The sequence below is a fragment of the Tubulanus polymorphus genome, chromosome 2 (assembly GCF_964204645.1).
Source record: "Tubulanus polymorphus chromosome 2, tnTubPoly1.2, whole genome shotgun sequence".
Taxonomy (NCBI): Eukaryota; Metazoa; Nemertea; class Palaeonemertea; order Tubulaniformes; family Tubulanidae; genus Tubulanus; species Tubulanus polymorphus.
The window spans coordinates 30,598,871-30,612,494 of NC_134026.1; the positions used below are offsets into that span (position 1 = coordinate 30,598,871).

A 13,624-nucleotide genomic window follows, 5' to 3' on the forward strand; every position below is an offset into this window, starting at 1 on the left:
ATTGTATTGCATTATTGCATCATCACGTTGTTGTAATCTTCATTGCATAACTATTATCAAACTATCCCGGGTTATCCTTGGAGTAATTATCTTCTAAAGGGTATAATTACTGCGACGTAGAGTGAGAGATTACAGTATCCACTGAGATATATTTCCTGTTCTGCTCGGGAATGAGGACAATTACACAACCAGGCACTCGTGGTGTCCGGGTTCTGGGTTCAGGCGGCTGAGGAACTTGGAAGTCACTATTCAGTTCACGGTATTTTCTACTAAGAAGAAATTGAAAATTAGGTCCTACGCTTTCAATTGCGAGGAACTTAAAAATAGAGAAAATTAAGGGCGGATTTGGGATGGGAGAGCCCATTGTGCCAAGACTGAAATCCATCAAATGGTTTTTCTGAGTGTGGGAGTGCAGAGACGTACAAATTCATCAACTTTTTGGGTCCCGTTTATTGGTGCATTTTCAGTGCTGGAGTGCGCCTAATACATATATTGTCATATTGGACAATAAAGTGTCATTTTGGGATATGACAAGTTCTTCAAAGGTAGCCCCATGGATCTACGCCTGACGTATTACGTTCAACATGTATAATTAACACGTTTAAGTGCGATTCGTGCTAATTACCGGTTCGAATTATCAATTTACAAACCGACATTTTCCTGGGTGAAACTGTTATCACCTCTAATTATAAGTAGAGATTGGTTTAATATGTTCCCATGACTACAAATTCCATTTTCAAAACATTACAAGAAAATAGTTCGGAGGCATGGAAACGTATCAAACAGAATGGAGGATCTATTTTCTCTATTTTAAACTGAAGTTTGTAAATTGGATTTAATAAAGCGACTGCACTGATCATTTTATTCGCCAAAAACTGAACGAAATATTTAAGAAAAACTATTTGCAAGAATTAAAAAATGTGAGGTGAAATCTCGAGTATTGCGGGTGGGTCACAAAAGGTTCATATTCTGACAAAGGTTACGACGTCCTTGGAATTTGTGTTCATACTTGCACGTACGCATCCTTACCCCGCAGCAGGAAAGCGTTACCGAGGTTACCCAACTATTTATATTGACAAACATCTCTCGCTGGCGTTAATGAAACCGGTGGTCGACTAGGACACTGGTGGTGATGAACCCATCAAATCGGGCATCATCAGAAATATCAACTCATCACGCTAATGCGTATTCTTTATCATTCACCTTGAGCGTATCACGGCTCAGCCCCGGCCGTAGTTTCACACATTTACGTCTCAACGGTAAAATACATGTAGGCTTACTCCAGAATAAAGTTTATCCATTCCTACACACTGAAACGATGTTTCTAAACATTATATGAGTCACTTATCTCTGATTAAACTTGAGTGAAAGAAGACCTTTTCTAGTGGTCATTCAATAATGTTTATAACGGAATGAAATGGGATGTTACCGTTTGACGCCTTTTTAGGATTCTCAAAATTGTCACCGAGTCTTTGCATCCAACGTCCAATTGAAAGACATTAGTATAGATTGTCCAGTTAATTCACTATTAATTAACACAGCGGAACCTCGTTATAACTAACGATCCACAGAATACGTAGAATTTTGTCCAAATAAAACGATCTCAACGAGCTATTATTGTTATACTGGTTATAACGAATTTTCAGGTCCCGTGAAGTTCGTTTGTGTTAAGTGAGGTTCCAGTGTAGAAAGTCGAACTCGGTCCGAACGAAATCCGATTCAATTTATAAGAATTAACGAGAATATAACATTAAAAAGAAATTTATTATTCGCGAGTATCAACAAACATAATAAACGATTTTTACATTATAAAGTCTAGAGAAAACCAGTTTTATTACTTCAGTCTAAAACCGGATAACGCGAGAGAGGCATTTCCTGGAATCTGTTCGCGTATAGAATTAGGGTGGGAGGTCTGGTGATCGCTCGCTCGCTCGCTCGCTCGCTCGGCATACATCCAATGTGTCACCAGAACCGTCCTTTATTTTTGATTAATAATCCAATGAAACAAATAAACAAAATAATTTTACGAAGAAACGTTCGATACTATAGTAGTGTTAATCAACTCGTTCGAAATCACGTATCTATTACGTCAGTGTCACTGTGACGTCACAGATCGCTAATGATGTTTACTACACGAGAATCCAACCAGTCGCGATAGAAATGTCACCTTTGCCGCTTCCTATTAGTACACAGCGATAAACACTATGTTTACGATGAGAGATAACCTTCACGTAGCGATATTTCCTCCCGAAAATTCCATCGAAAAACAACAGTTCCAACGAGCTTCCGACGTACGTCCAACGACTGTCGGTGTCAGTAGTTGTAAGTTCTGGGTTCTAGGAACCACTAAAATGTGTTGATGTTCTGTTTATCTGCGGAAAACAAACTCGGCTGTTTATCGTTTCCGTTTCGTAGTAATCTCTCACATCACACACACCAGAGAGCCGACTTGTAAATATATATGTAAAATGCGTATCTGGCGTTTGACAACTGTAACAGGAAAATTAAATCATGTTTAATTAACATCCTTATAAACAATCATTATTTTTATCGATATTAGAAATGATTATATGTGTTCAGGCTCGAGTTGCTCAAAGTTAAGCTGATTAAATTACTGATAAATGACAATTAAAACATCATTGCTACCACTTTGTAAATCCGACATTGAACAACCGATGCCTGGAGGTTTAACTTCAACTGATGCTTACCCTTTATAAAGACTGTACAAGGCGCATAGTATTATGAATATATTTTAAGTCGAGACCCGAATTTATTTAGCCATCCATCGGCTCATCTCTGTCTGACTCCAGTACTGTATCTCTGGAGTTACCAGTCGTCAAGATGACGGGTCATCAAACCATCTTCTCATAGATTAAATGCCATAAAAAATCTAGAAATATCTGTTCAGACGGTTAATGGGATCATTGGATGCGGATCATCGCAGCATACTTGTTTATAGTAATGCATTACATCCTCATCAGCATCACTCGTTGCATTCGGGAACTGTAAAACAGAAATATAAACGAAACATTAATTTACAGGATTTAGAGATGTGGATTCGAACCCGATGGTATTGAGACTCGGTCGTGGTACTTACGCGAACAGTGATGCAGCTAAAATCTTCAGTTGATAAAGCACGACCTGCGGCGATGTCGTTGTCATTAACTGCTGCTTTTTTGTCGCCGAGAAGTTTCACCAACTTTTCCGTGCGATCAACCTGCAAAACACGCCAGTTATATTCTATATCAATAAATCGCCTGAAGGCAAATGGTATATCGGAAAACTGTGATCAAAGTTCGGTCGTTAGAAAATCCGGAAAGTTCCAGAATAATCATATGATTCTTACCTTTATCAATCTGATGTCGTTCTCCCAGCAATAAGCTTCAATAAGAGTAAAATGAATGTGCATTGTCACATCTTCCAAATCGCTTTCCGGAAGAATGCAAAGCATCACAGAATCTGGGTCGGTCTCCATATGTTTGGCAGAGTCGTACATTCCATAGATCAATCTGCCCTGATCTCTGGCCTGTAACAACAGGTCGCGTAAAGAATACGATATGTTCATCTTGTTATTGCTAAAAATATACAAAAAAAACAAATTCTTTAATAACAAATATGAAGAAAATATCCGGAAAATGAGACAAAATGTTCTGATATGAGTGAATATATTCTGCAATGTTTCTATAACTATTTATATCAGCTTCCAAAAATGGAGATAATACACAATTTCCGTGTAAGATGAATTAAGTAGAAAATTCCAGAATAAATCCAGAAAAGAAGACGAAATGTATGTTCTGGTTACATGTGAATATTTCATGCTACCTTTCAAAATTATCTAATAATCATCATCGGGCATATCAAGCCAAGAAGGATCTGAGTGAGTGTTTCGAAATTCGAAAAATTGAGAACTAGTTGTATAGTTATCTTAAACAAAGACCATGGAAACTACCCAAATCTTAAAATGAGCTTAAGGGAAATGAAAAAAAACCCGATACAATTACGAAATCAGTCACTGCATTCACATAATCAATCATAAAGAAAATAATAAAAACAGTCAAATTTCAGAAAATTAATCCTTACTCAGTTTGACAATAATCGTCGCTTTTAAGTCCGATATTGTACGGCATTGTTAGCAATAAATCATAATCCAAGAAACAATAAGATCGCGAATTATATAAGCCGAAAGATCGAAAGCTGTTGTTTATATGTCGTTTATAAAGTGACAACTGGTGCTATAATAGCTGAACGTTAAACGTCGCCTGATGACACGTGGTATCCACGTTACACGCATGACAAAAAATATCCATGAGTCAGCGTATAACGTAATTACAGCATAGACTGGTTACGCATTATCAGTACTACTGGAAATATACTGGAAAGCGCGCACCAGTCCATGTGAATCAGCTGTGCAAGTAGTGCTGTCACTCCTGATATCAGCTGATGAACATAATTTATGTCGCCTTGCCACGGGAATTTCCTGGCACTAGTTTCTCGAGGTTAAAAAATGTCACGTTTTATGATGCAATGTGAAAAACAAGAAGAAAGATTAACAGAATCGATTTGCAGTGCTGCACGGTTAAGATACCCGTGATTCTGTATTCAATATGACTAAACTATGAGTTTTTAGGTGAAAGTGGAAATTTGCATGATTGCTGTTTACTACAAAAACTCGTTTAGTGCAAATGCATTTATTACGTAGTCTGCAATTACTGAAACCTGAAATTCTATCAGATTAAAAATTAAGCCATTGAATTGGCAAATTACCAAATGTTATATAATGTAATAGCAAAACCTTGCATGCATGCATGATCAGAATTGCATCAGCTGAGATAGATATATCAGAATCGAGCGAGATTAGAATGATAGTGTACTTACTTGTCAGTTTGTATTATAAATTGGCAATTTTCTCCATCTTCGAACGTCATTTTCAGATTTCATACGATATATTCCAATAAAACCTGTATGTAAAAGTAGTAGTGGTTTCACTGAGCGTGGTTTGAAACGATATGAGTTGAGTCACGGGAAACTAGTTGGTTATATAGCCTATGTTAATGGATTCCGCGAACTCATTGAAACGATTGGTTGAAAGCGCCGGCCATGTGCTCGATCTACGCGGAACCCGTGCAAACAAAGGATATTATAATTACCACTAGAAAATCAACAATAAACACAAAGAAAATGTCACCATGGTTTCGATATAGGGAAGATGTGTCATTATGAAGCTGAAATGCGAGCTCGCTTTGTCTATATGGAGCTGAATTTGCAAATATGAAGCAAAATGTTCAGACGCGCTTGAACCAGTGATGAACCTAATTACCCTCGATTGAGGTCGTTCCAGGAAGATTCTTTATAAACGCTTTAGATTTATAGCGGTGCTTCCGACAAAAGATATCGCCGGAAACCCGGCCCGCATACAGGAAATATCAAAATCTTTGAAGTGAAATAATTCATGAAAATCAAGCAAACTTTAAGAAAAATATTTTCAGTGGGTGTCAATAAGGGCCCGCCGTGTACCCGGAAAGCCTTTCATCCCGCGGCGACTGGAGTCTGGTCGCCACGCGCGCTTCTCGTGCATCCTGATTCCCGCTAAATAAACTCAGAATAATTCCAAAAAACTTAATCTAGTGTATTTGGATTACCGATATTTAAAAATCAAACCCCCAGTTTCGCTCCTGCGCACATGTGTGATGGGTTTGTTAATTAAGGGACACCAAATCATCAAAACAAATCAGAATAGATCAGAACAGATCAACCAATCAAATAAATAACAGGGTCATTGCAAATAATATGAAATAATCATAATTTTTTTTTCAACATTGGAGCATCTGAAATCGAGGTACTTTTATGATTTTGATCACCACCCACTTGATTGAAGGCCCAATTCGAAATAGTGGTGACGAATTCCAAGAGTTGCATAACTTGAGTCTTTTGCTTAATGGGCTATTCAACTACAGATGGTCTTGAATCTCTGAACCGTGACTGTGAAACTTGTCCCATCGTGCCCTGGTGCGATGCTCTCTGCTTTACAATAATCAGGGTCGGAGATGGGTCCCAGCGGCTTGTGCCAGATAACGCAGAATCCGGTGAAACTCATCCTGTTCACTAGAAATATATAGATGTAAACATTCACACGTGTCTCCAGCAATCATCTCGAGATAATGACTCCGGTTAAAATCAACTGCTGGATTTTTTTTATACATTTTTTTTTTGATTATATGAAGATGCATTTAATGCGCATTAATAAATCTATTGTACATCAAGGGTCTGCGCGGTGAATTGCCTGGATTAAGCTGCCTGCAAACTCATGACTATAGCGATATATTGTATCCAAACGTCATTGAGTAAAAGTCCGCATTATTTTTACCAGGGGTCTATATATTGTTGTACCGTACTCTTTGAGCGCTGCACTGACAGGTACAACCTCGAAGGTCGGGTAAAATTTGCACTTTGGACTTTTAGTGTAACCTCGGAATTACGACGGTACTTTTAGTAGTAATTCCAGGCACATTGAACTTCAGAACTTGGCTCGTGGCCTCCGTCAGTGCTGCTGCATTGGATCGGCTAGAACCGACTTTACACGGCCGAGGTGACAAGTTTATTGTGGATCTACCGTAAACATATCATAACGAGTATCTATTTCTGGTGACCAAAGAAAAAGACATCCAACGCGCTGGACCCAGTTTATGCTACGGCGCGCAAACAAGACGTGTTTCATACATAAGCACGAAAAGTTACCTCAACGACTCGATTGCAATGAACGGTTACGCAGGACCTTCTAGTATTTGAATTTCTTTTTTGGGGGATCCCTAAAAGGGGCAGTTACATATAACGATGATATTTGCAAAAAGGCCACTTTTCCAAAATATTTGGGGGCGGGGAGGGGAACTGAACCTTCGGTACCGAGTCGCCATCAGGTTCGAACCGCTGCCGAGGTGTCCCAACCACACGGGACCCGCTACTCACTGCTCGAGTTGAGGCGTTAGTGTAGGAGGCGGCCCAACCTGAACAACAGAATGAAATGCACGCAATATTGACATACACTCCTAATATGTGCGACGATCGAAATTCCTAAATACCTCCCGCGCGCCATCGCCCACTCGTTAAATAATTATATGTATCAACGACAATATAGCGTATAAACACTTTCGGCGCCTTTTTGTAGTTTTGGAATCAATTATTTAAATGTGTGTAAATCATTCAGGTGAACAATCGTGTCCATTATTTGAAAGAGAATAAATCGCGGAAGATGTTTCGACACCTCTGACACCAGGTTCACGCGGAGGAGCAACACATTTTAAGTGTGAAAATGTTATAAACAATAGGTCGCATATGTTGTGTCCATACTACGGATGACAGATTAGATATTTGAAAATACAAAACATTATTTTCCATTAAAATTTAAGTTCATTTTAGTAATTTCGAGGAATTGATTGTAATGATTATCGCCAGATGTTTTCGTAATAAGATTTTCACAGTCGCCGCGAGAAGAGATCCAGGCGTCATCGCTATCGATTATTCATCGATTGTTTCCCGCGAAACGATGAGTCGGAACCGATCGGGTCCAGATACGGCAGTTTACCTGGGATTCCGGCGTTTACCACGAGATGATTCATGGCCAGCAGTGATACAGCAACAGGTAGCAGTAGCAGGTCTGAAGCTGCTGCAACTGAGTCAAGGCGTGTATTACTGATGACTCAACACGGATGAGTAGCGCGGTTCAACTCAAACAATGGAACAGACGGGTGGAGTGAGAGGGATTGTGATTCAGACCTACGTCACGCGTCGTTTATTGAAAAGACCAGGCCTCGTATGATCGTACGAGACCCCTCCCCAAAGCGACCCGATATTTTTCTCCGTTTCTGCCCAGGTACGAGCGCAGACTTCTCAACAAGCAACAGGTCGAAATAGCAGGACTTTCTTTAATCGCGCACCCGGTAAAACATATATAGATAGTTTAATTCCTAACATTTTTGTAACGCCCAACTGTAGAATATGCATTCCTAGATATTTGAATGTTCGCATTCAACCCGGTAAGAGAAATAGAAAGCGGATTAGTCACTGCTGTTTCGGCAAGACAGAGGCCGCACACCAAAAAACTAAACACTACGATTGATAGTATATCGATGACATCATCATCATCGTTATGAGAAATGCCATATATGGTCAAAAGGATAATTTAGCAGAGATAGTGGCAATAACATAGTCATCATTGACGGTGCTGTGTCAGAACGAGCTCGTTCTTTGTCACTTTATCTCAAAATTGTTAAAAATAAACATTTGATAAGTTGCACAGTCCAAAAGTGATCTTAAATCTTAAGACTGGTCTCAATCGATTAGAGTACTAAAATAGTTTTGATTGGTCTTAGATCTTAGCCATGACTATCATGCAACAGGTCCCTTGTGATTAATTTCCCAATTATGTACTTCGATTAACAAACAATTCTGTCAATTCGACCGCTGATCACACAACTATATCTGTACCGGTACTGAGGTTGATTTCGGTGGGCCGTTATGTAAGATAGTTAATCCATGCCAGATGCTGGCCATAGTAACTGACCCCTGGGTGGCCAAGAACAGGGACTGTGACCTATTTTTAGTTTGATTTAGTGTAGTACAGAATCGATATCATCAGTTAGCATCAAGAAACCAACGTGTTCGGACTTGTTACTCTCTCAGGCTCCCAGTCTTGTCTCAGCCTTTAGCCGTCCCTGGTCAACAGTTACTGCGACCCACAAACGCTGGTTATAAGTTACCACAATTAACTTCAGGTACTTCGATTTCCGATTTCGAATAAAACCCCCTGATTCGCTCCCGGCAGGTGTGGTGGGTCTGTAAGGGTCACTCAATCAAAAATCAAACGAAATCTACCAATCAAATAAATAACAGGGTCAATCCCAATGTTAAGATAGAAAATAGTTCACTAATCTGATAGTTCCGTATTCAGAATCACCACGACTAACATCTGAAAAGTGTCAGCAGCGACGAAACTTTTCCGGCAAACGGTTCGACACATTGTTTAAACAGAACCTATTGCTGAATTCATTATATCAGTGTATCGCTGATATCATCATATATACATATATTTGTTGTTGTATTTCAGGTGGAGCATATTAGTTTTGCTCAGTTATTGGATTGGTTTGTGATAGTGTCTCTGGCAGCTATCTGGGCTCTGATTCCTAGTGACAGTATCGCGTTTATAGCTCAATGGATTTATGAAAAATCCATAAAGTTTATGAAAAACTTGTCAAGGTAATTAATATTTAGGTCTTACATAGATAGATCCAGTTCAACAATTGTCCATTAAAATTTTACTGTAGCATTTTAAAACATTTGACCCAGTTCCAGATATCATCAGCGATACACGCTACATTTCATTCCCCGCATCTAAATGATCCGCAGGGAATCCGACTCCCGCCCTCTAGTTGACTTAAGCGTCTATAACCCGGAAATTGATTTGAAATAGACACCTGAAATCCTTCGAAGTTTCCTCCCAAACGAAACGCAAATTAATCTGAGAAAAGCGTAACAAACTGAGAATTATAATCTCCGGTTGTAGTGGATGTTCTTGGAATTTGTCGTTATCGTAGACACAGCCCCGGACATACGCGGCATTCTAAATATAATATACCGCTGATATTTTGTAAGAAAAATTAAAAATAGTTATTACCATTGTGAATATAGATATAATACACAGATGATTATAAATAACTGTGCTTATAAAATCAATACTGGGTCTTCTTAAACTAATCCGTTTCTGCTAAAGGGTCCCGCTTTTATTTCGTCAATTATTATCAAAACTAACATATCAACTGACAAAGCTCTTTGTTCTATCTGAACTCGTTAGAACAGCGACACGTTGTAGCAATCAATATATTTCCTGGAATATCGGCTATCTTCTATTGTTGTCTGGTCGTTACCACTGTATCAATTTGAACTTAGAATTAATCCAACAAAAAAATTAGAGTCGATATCGTAATTCTATGAAAAAAGGAAACTTGAAAACCTCGCCAGAGAAAAAATGACTGCCGAAACCCGGGATCGAACCAGGGACCTTTAGATCTTCAGTCTAACGCTCTCCCAACTGAGCTATTTCGGCCAGCTAGAGATACGTGTTTACAGCTAATCTTTGTAAATTGTGATCGCTTCTTACTTTATTTCGCCCTCGGCATGCTTCTACGATGACTGTTTTATACAGCTGTTTTCAAATTTAGAGCTCAGAAAATGTATAAAGAGTGTCAGAAGAGCGAGTAAACATAAAAAGAGTTTTCATTAATTAGTTGCTATATTACACGTGCGAGGACGCCACGTTCTGGTCGCGTAAATTCAATTCAATGCTTATTTTTTTATTTGTACCATGTCTCTACCTAAGATCGTTTACCGATGGTGATAACCCACTGTCTGTTCTAGATCTCGATTAAAAGAATGTATCTTCAATCTAACTGTGCAAAATTGTGTTTTGCTAGCCGTATTCTTATAACAAGCCATCTACAGAAGTTGATAAGCAATCATAATGCAGCTCATATTCCTCTCAATATCAATAACAGAAAACTGCTGAAAATAGGAACTCGGACTAAAATTTGGGATTCTACTCCTCAACAGCAGCAACTGCAGGCTCTCTGTGGATATAGAACATTTCACACAACTTCAACACGAAATATTGCTCCTTTTTTATGGCTATTTGTGAAACCCTTTGCAAAATTAAGTGCGATTCTAGCCGGAAGGTATACGTGCCATATTAAATCCAATAATCCAAAGGCCAAAAGCATTTTTTCTGAAAGATTTTGATAATTTTCTTTAATTTACAGGGGTGCTCGAGGTTGGTGGCAGGATTTACCTAAAGATAAACAGAGTCGTTTTCAAAAGATCCTAAGAGAACTGAGTCCGTACGTACTGGGCGCGATCGGAGTATTCGCCAGTTTATTCGGTATAAATTACTGGATTCACATCGAAACAGCTCCGATCACCGGCAGACGCAGATTCATGGCTTTTACTAAACAACAATATCAACAAATAGTGCAACTAGAACTAGAAAATGTAAGCTATGTCAGTTTCTGCCATACATTGCATTTTTGGATTTAATGAGCTCTGGGCCTTAGATCTTGCAGGACTGATAAAATGCTCTCTCCAATTCCAGTCAGAGCAACAATTTGAAACAGATATCCAGGCAGTATCCTGGTAACCGGCGGTTACTAGATTTTTTGTAAAAACCTGAAATGAAACTATCCGGACAGGATACAAGAAATGCTTGATTTCACCATAAGAAGATGTTTCATTTAATCCTGCTTGTGATTTCTCGACAAGAAACTTTAATCAAAAGCAAAGTGAAAAATCATCCAATTCTGACCCGGCGGAGGATTTCGTTCGCGAGAAGATTCCCTCTAGAATCGTATCAATTGAGCTATTAATTATATTGTAGCATTTGGAGACTCACAAGGAGCACATGTTACCGGTAAACCATCCAGATACGGTGAAAGTCGTCGGTATTTGTAAGCGTTTGTATGCGGCAAATCGAGACTGGATTAAATTCACAGACGGCGGCAAATTTCATGTTGTTGTAGTAGATGAACCTGATAATGTGAACGCGTTTGTTTTACCGGTATGTCGCAATTTTATTCAACCCGGTTCTACAGTTCTCTGGAAATGTCCGTGCTTGTCATCCTTGACGGGTCTGGTGGGAAATCAATCAAATAAAAAGAGGGAAAATCATCCTATAGAAAACATCGGAAATGAATGGATTCAACCTTTACCAACTTACTCTTACTCTTACCTGACTGACTGTTTGTTTGTTTGTTTCAGTCGGGACATATTTTCGTATTTACCGGATTGTTAAAAGCCGCAAAAAACAACGATCAACTGGCTATGATTATCGGTCATGAGATGTCACACGCTATCATGTCACACGGAGTAAGTTTACCGACACAGATTATAATACATTTCGTACTCCGATAAGTCGCAATGTTACTGAAAAGTCTGAATTAACAAATTCCAATTTACTAAGTGTAAATCATCAGATTGCCAGATCCTTGTAATGACAACTTCAGATGTTCTCTGTAAATTGATGCAGTTCATTTAGGTCATCTTGATGACGATATATTTGTTGTTGTATTTCAGGTGGAGCATATTAGTTTTGCTCAGTTATTAGATTGGTTTGTGATAGTGTCTCTGGCAGCTATCTGGGCTCTGATTCCTAGTGACAGTATCGCGTTCATAGCTCAATGGATTTATCAAAAACTTGTCAAGGTAATTTATATTTAGGTCTTACATAGATAGATCCAGTTCAACAATTGTCCATTAAAATTTTACTGTAGCATTTTAAAACATTTGACCCAGTTCCACGTTTGAATCTATGGTCAACTAAATGAAAACGAACTCATTTGAGTTGAGAGTTTAATGAAAAACTGTGGAACTGGTCTGATAAATTTATAAACTTATTCTAACTCTAGAAACGGCGGAATTAGATGTCAATTCAGAATGTCTGTTTTTTTATGGTTTTCCACTTTCCTTCTCTATTCTGAAGAGCCTTCAATGATTGCCTGACTCTTGTTTGGTGTTTCAGTATGCGTTAGAAATGCCGTACAGTCGAGCTATTGAAGTAGAAGCCGATGAAGTTGGATTACAAATGGCGGCCAAGGTTAGTTATCACAAAAATACAACTTTCATCATTTTCGCTTCCCAAACTCTTGGGGCCGGTTCCATAGTCATGACTTAGACTTAAGACCAGTCTAAGACTCTTTTAGTTATATAGCTAATCTAACAGCTTAAGACCAGTCTTAAGATTTAAGACCACTTTTGGACTTAAGTCACGACTATGGAACCGGCCCCAGATGATTAGTGTCTATATTTGTAGGCGTGTTTTGATGTACGCGAAGCTCCCGTATTCTGGACTATGTTAGATTTGTATACCGAATTACATGAAGAGAATCCTGTAAAGATTCCCGAATGGCTATCGACTCATCCTTCACATGAAAATAGATCAGAAACTTTAGACGAATTTATACCAAAGGTAAATTCAGTCTAAATAGCATAAAATAGATCGAAATAAACATCTTGGCCGTTTGCTCCAGAGTTTGTTAGAGCTACCCTACGAATGTGTCTCAATTCCTATTTGCCTGCATTTTATATAGCAGAATTTGCTGTTATTTCAGATGTTGAAACTAAGGGAGTCGTGTAAATGCAGTTCATTACCCGGGAAAGATCCACGAGATGAAATCAAACAATTAAAACATTATTTAAAATCGATGAAAACGAAACCGATGTTTGAAAATACTGTGATTCTGAATCCGAACGTAGTTTCAGCTAAAATCATTGATTCCTCAACAAATAAATGACAATTGTTTTATAGTAAAACTATTTCTATAGATAATGTATAATTATCGATTATTGATTATATTATTGAATATATTTTAACCGTGATGTTTTATTTCTGTGTATTTCTTTTCGATATTTCATCCTCTTCAACGATTTGTACACAGGGAGAAAATGACCAGTTCTCTCTCTCGCGTCTGAACCAGTGTTTGAATACCAGACTCGTGCTCCTGTCAATCCGCTGTCTGTGCCTTGCACCCCTCGGAAAGTCTGCTGTCTCTTCCTATGCTATCCCTCGGACAATCTGTAGTCAGTGCCC

General features: G+C 38.6%; 2 protein-coding genes and 1 non-coding gene across 4 annotated transcripts; 1 reads left to right on the forward strand and 2 right to left on the reverse strand.

The window, feature by feature from the left end:
• Window positions 1-1,774: 1,774 nt before the first annotated feature.
• On the reverse strand, window positions 1,775-4,999 carry LOC141899325 (growth arrest and DNA damage-inducible protein GADD45 beta-like). 2 transcript variants are annotated; one of them, XM_074785568.1, is made up of 5 exons: window positions 4,876-4,999; window positions 3,347-3,575; window positions 3,098-3,217; window positions 2,709-3,003; window positions 1,775-2,490 (listed from the first exon to the last, which is right to left on the reverse strand). In XM_074785568.1, the coding sequence occupies exons 1-4, from the start codon at window positions 4,923-4,925 to the stop codon at window positions 2,905-2,907; spliced, it is 498 nt and encodes a 165-aa protein (XP_074641669.1). In that variant the 5' UTR covers window positions 4,926-4,999; the 3' UTR covers window positions 1,775-2,490; window positions 2,709-2,904. The 2 variants fall into 2 exon arrangements, with proteins under 2 accessions (XP_074641669.1, XP_074641670.1); XM_074785569.1 differs by lacking the exon at window positions 4,876-4,999 and adding an exon at window positions 4,081-4,352.
• A 5,024-nt stretch (window positions 5,000-10,023) lies between these two features.
• Trnaf-gaa (transfer RNA phenylalanine (anticodon GAA)) lies at window positions 10,024-10,096 on the reverse strand. Its single transcript has one exon. It is a non-coding gene; the product is annotated as a tRNA-Phe (tRNA).
• Window positions 10,097-10,346: 250 nt separating this feature from the next.
• Window positions 10,347-13,328, forward strand: LOC141899180 (metalloendopeptidase OMA1, mitochondrial-like). The gene is made up of 8 exons (XM_074785340.1): window positions 10,347-10,721; window positions 10,806-11,034; window positions 11,417-11,596; window positions 11,797-11,904; window positions 12,112-12,240; window positions 12,557-12,631; window positions 12,848-13,003; window positions 13,146-13,328. The coding sequence occupies exons 1-8, from the start codon at window positions 10,423-10,425 to the stop codon at window positions 13,326-13,328; spliced, it is 1,359 nt and encodes a 452-aa protein (XP_074641441.1). The 5' UTR covers window positions 10,347-10,422.
• Window positions 13,329-13,624: the final 296 nt, after the last annotated feature.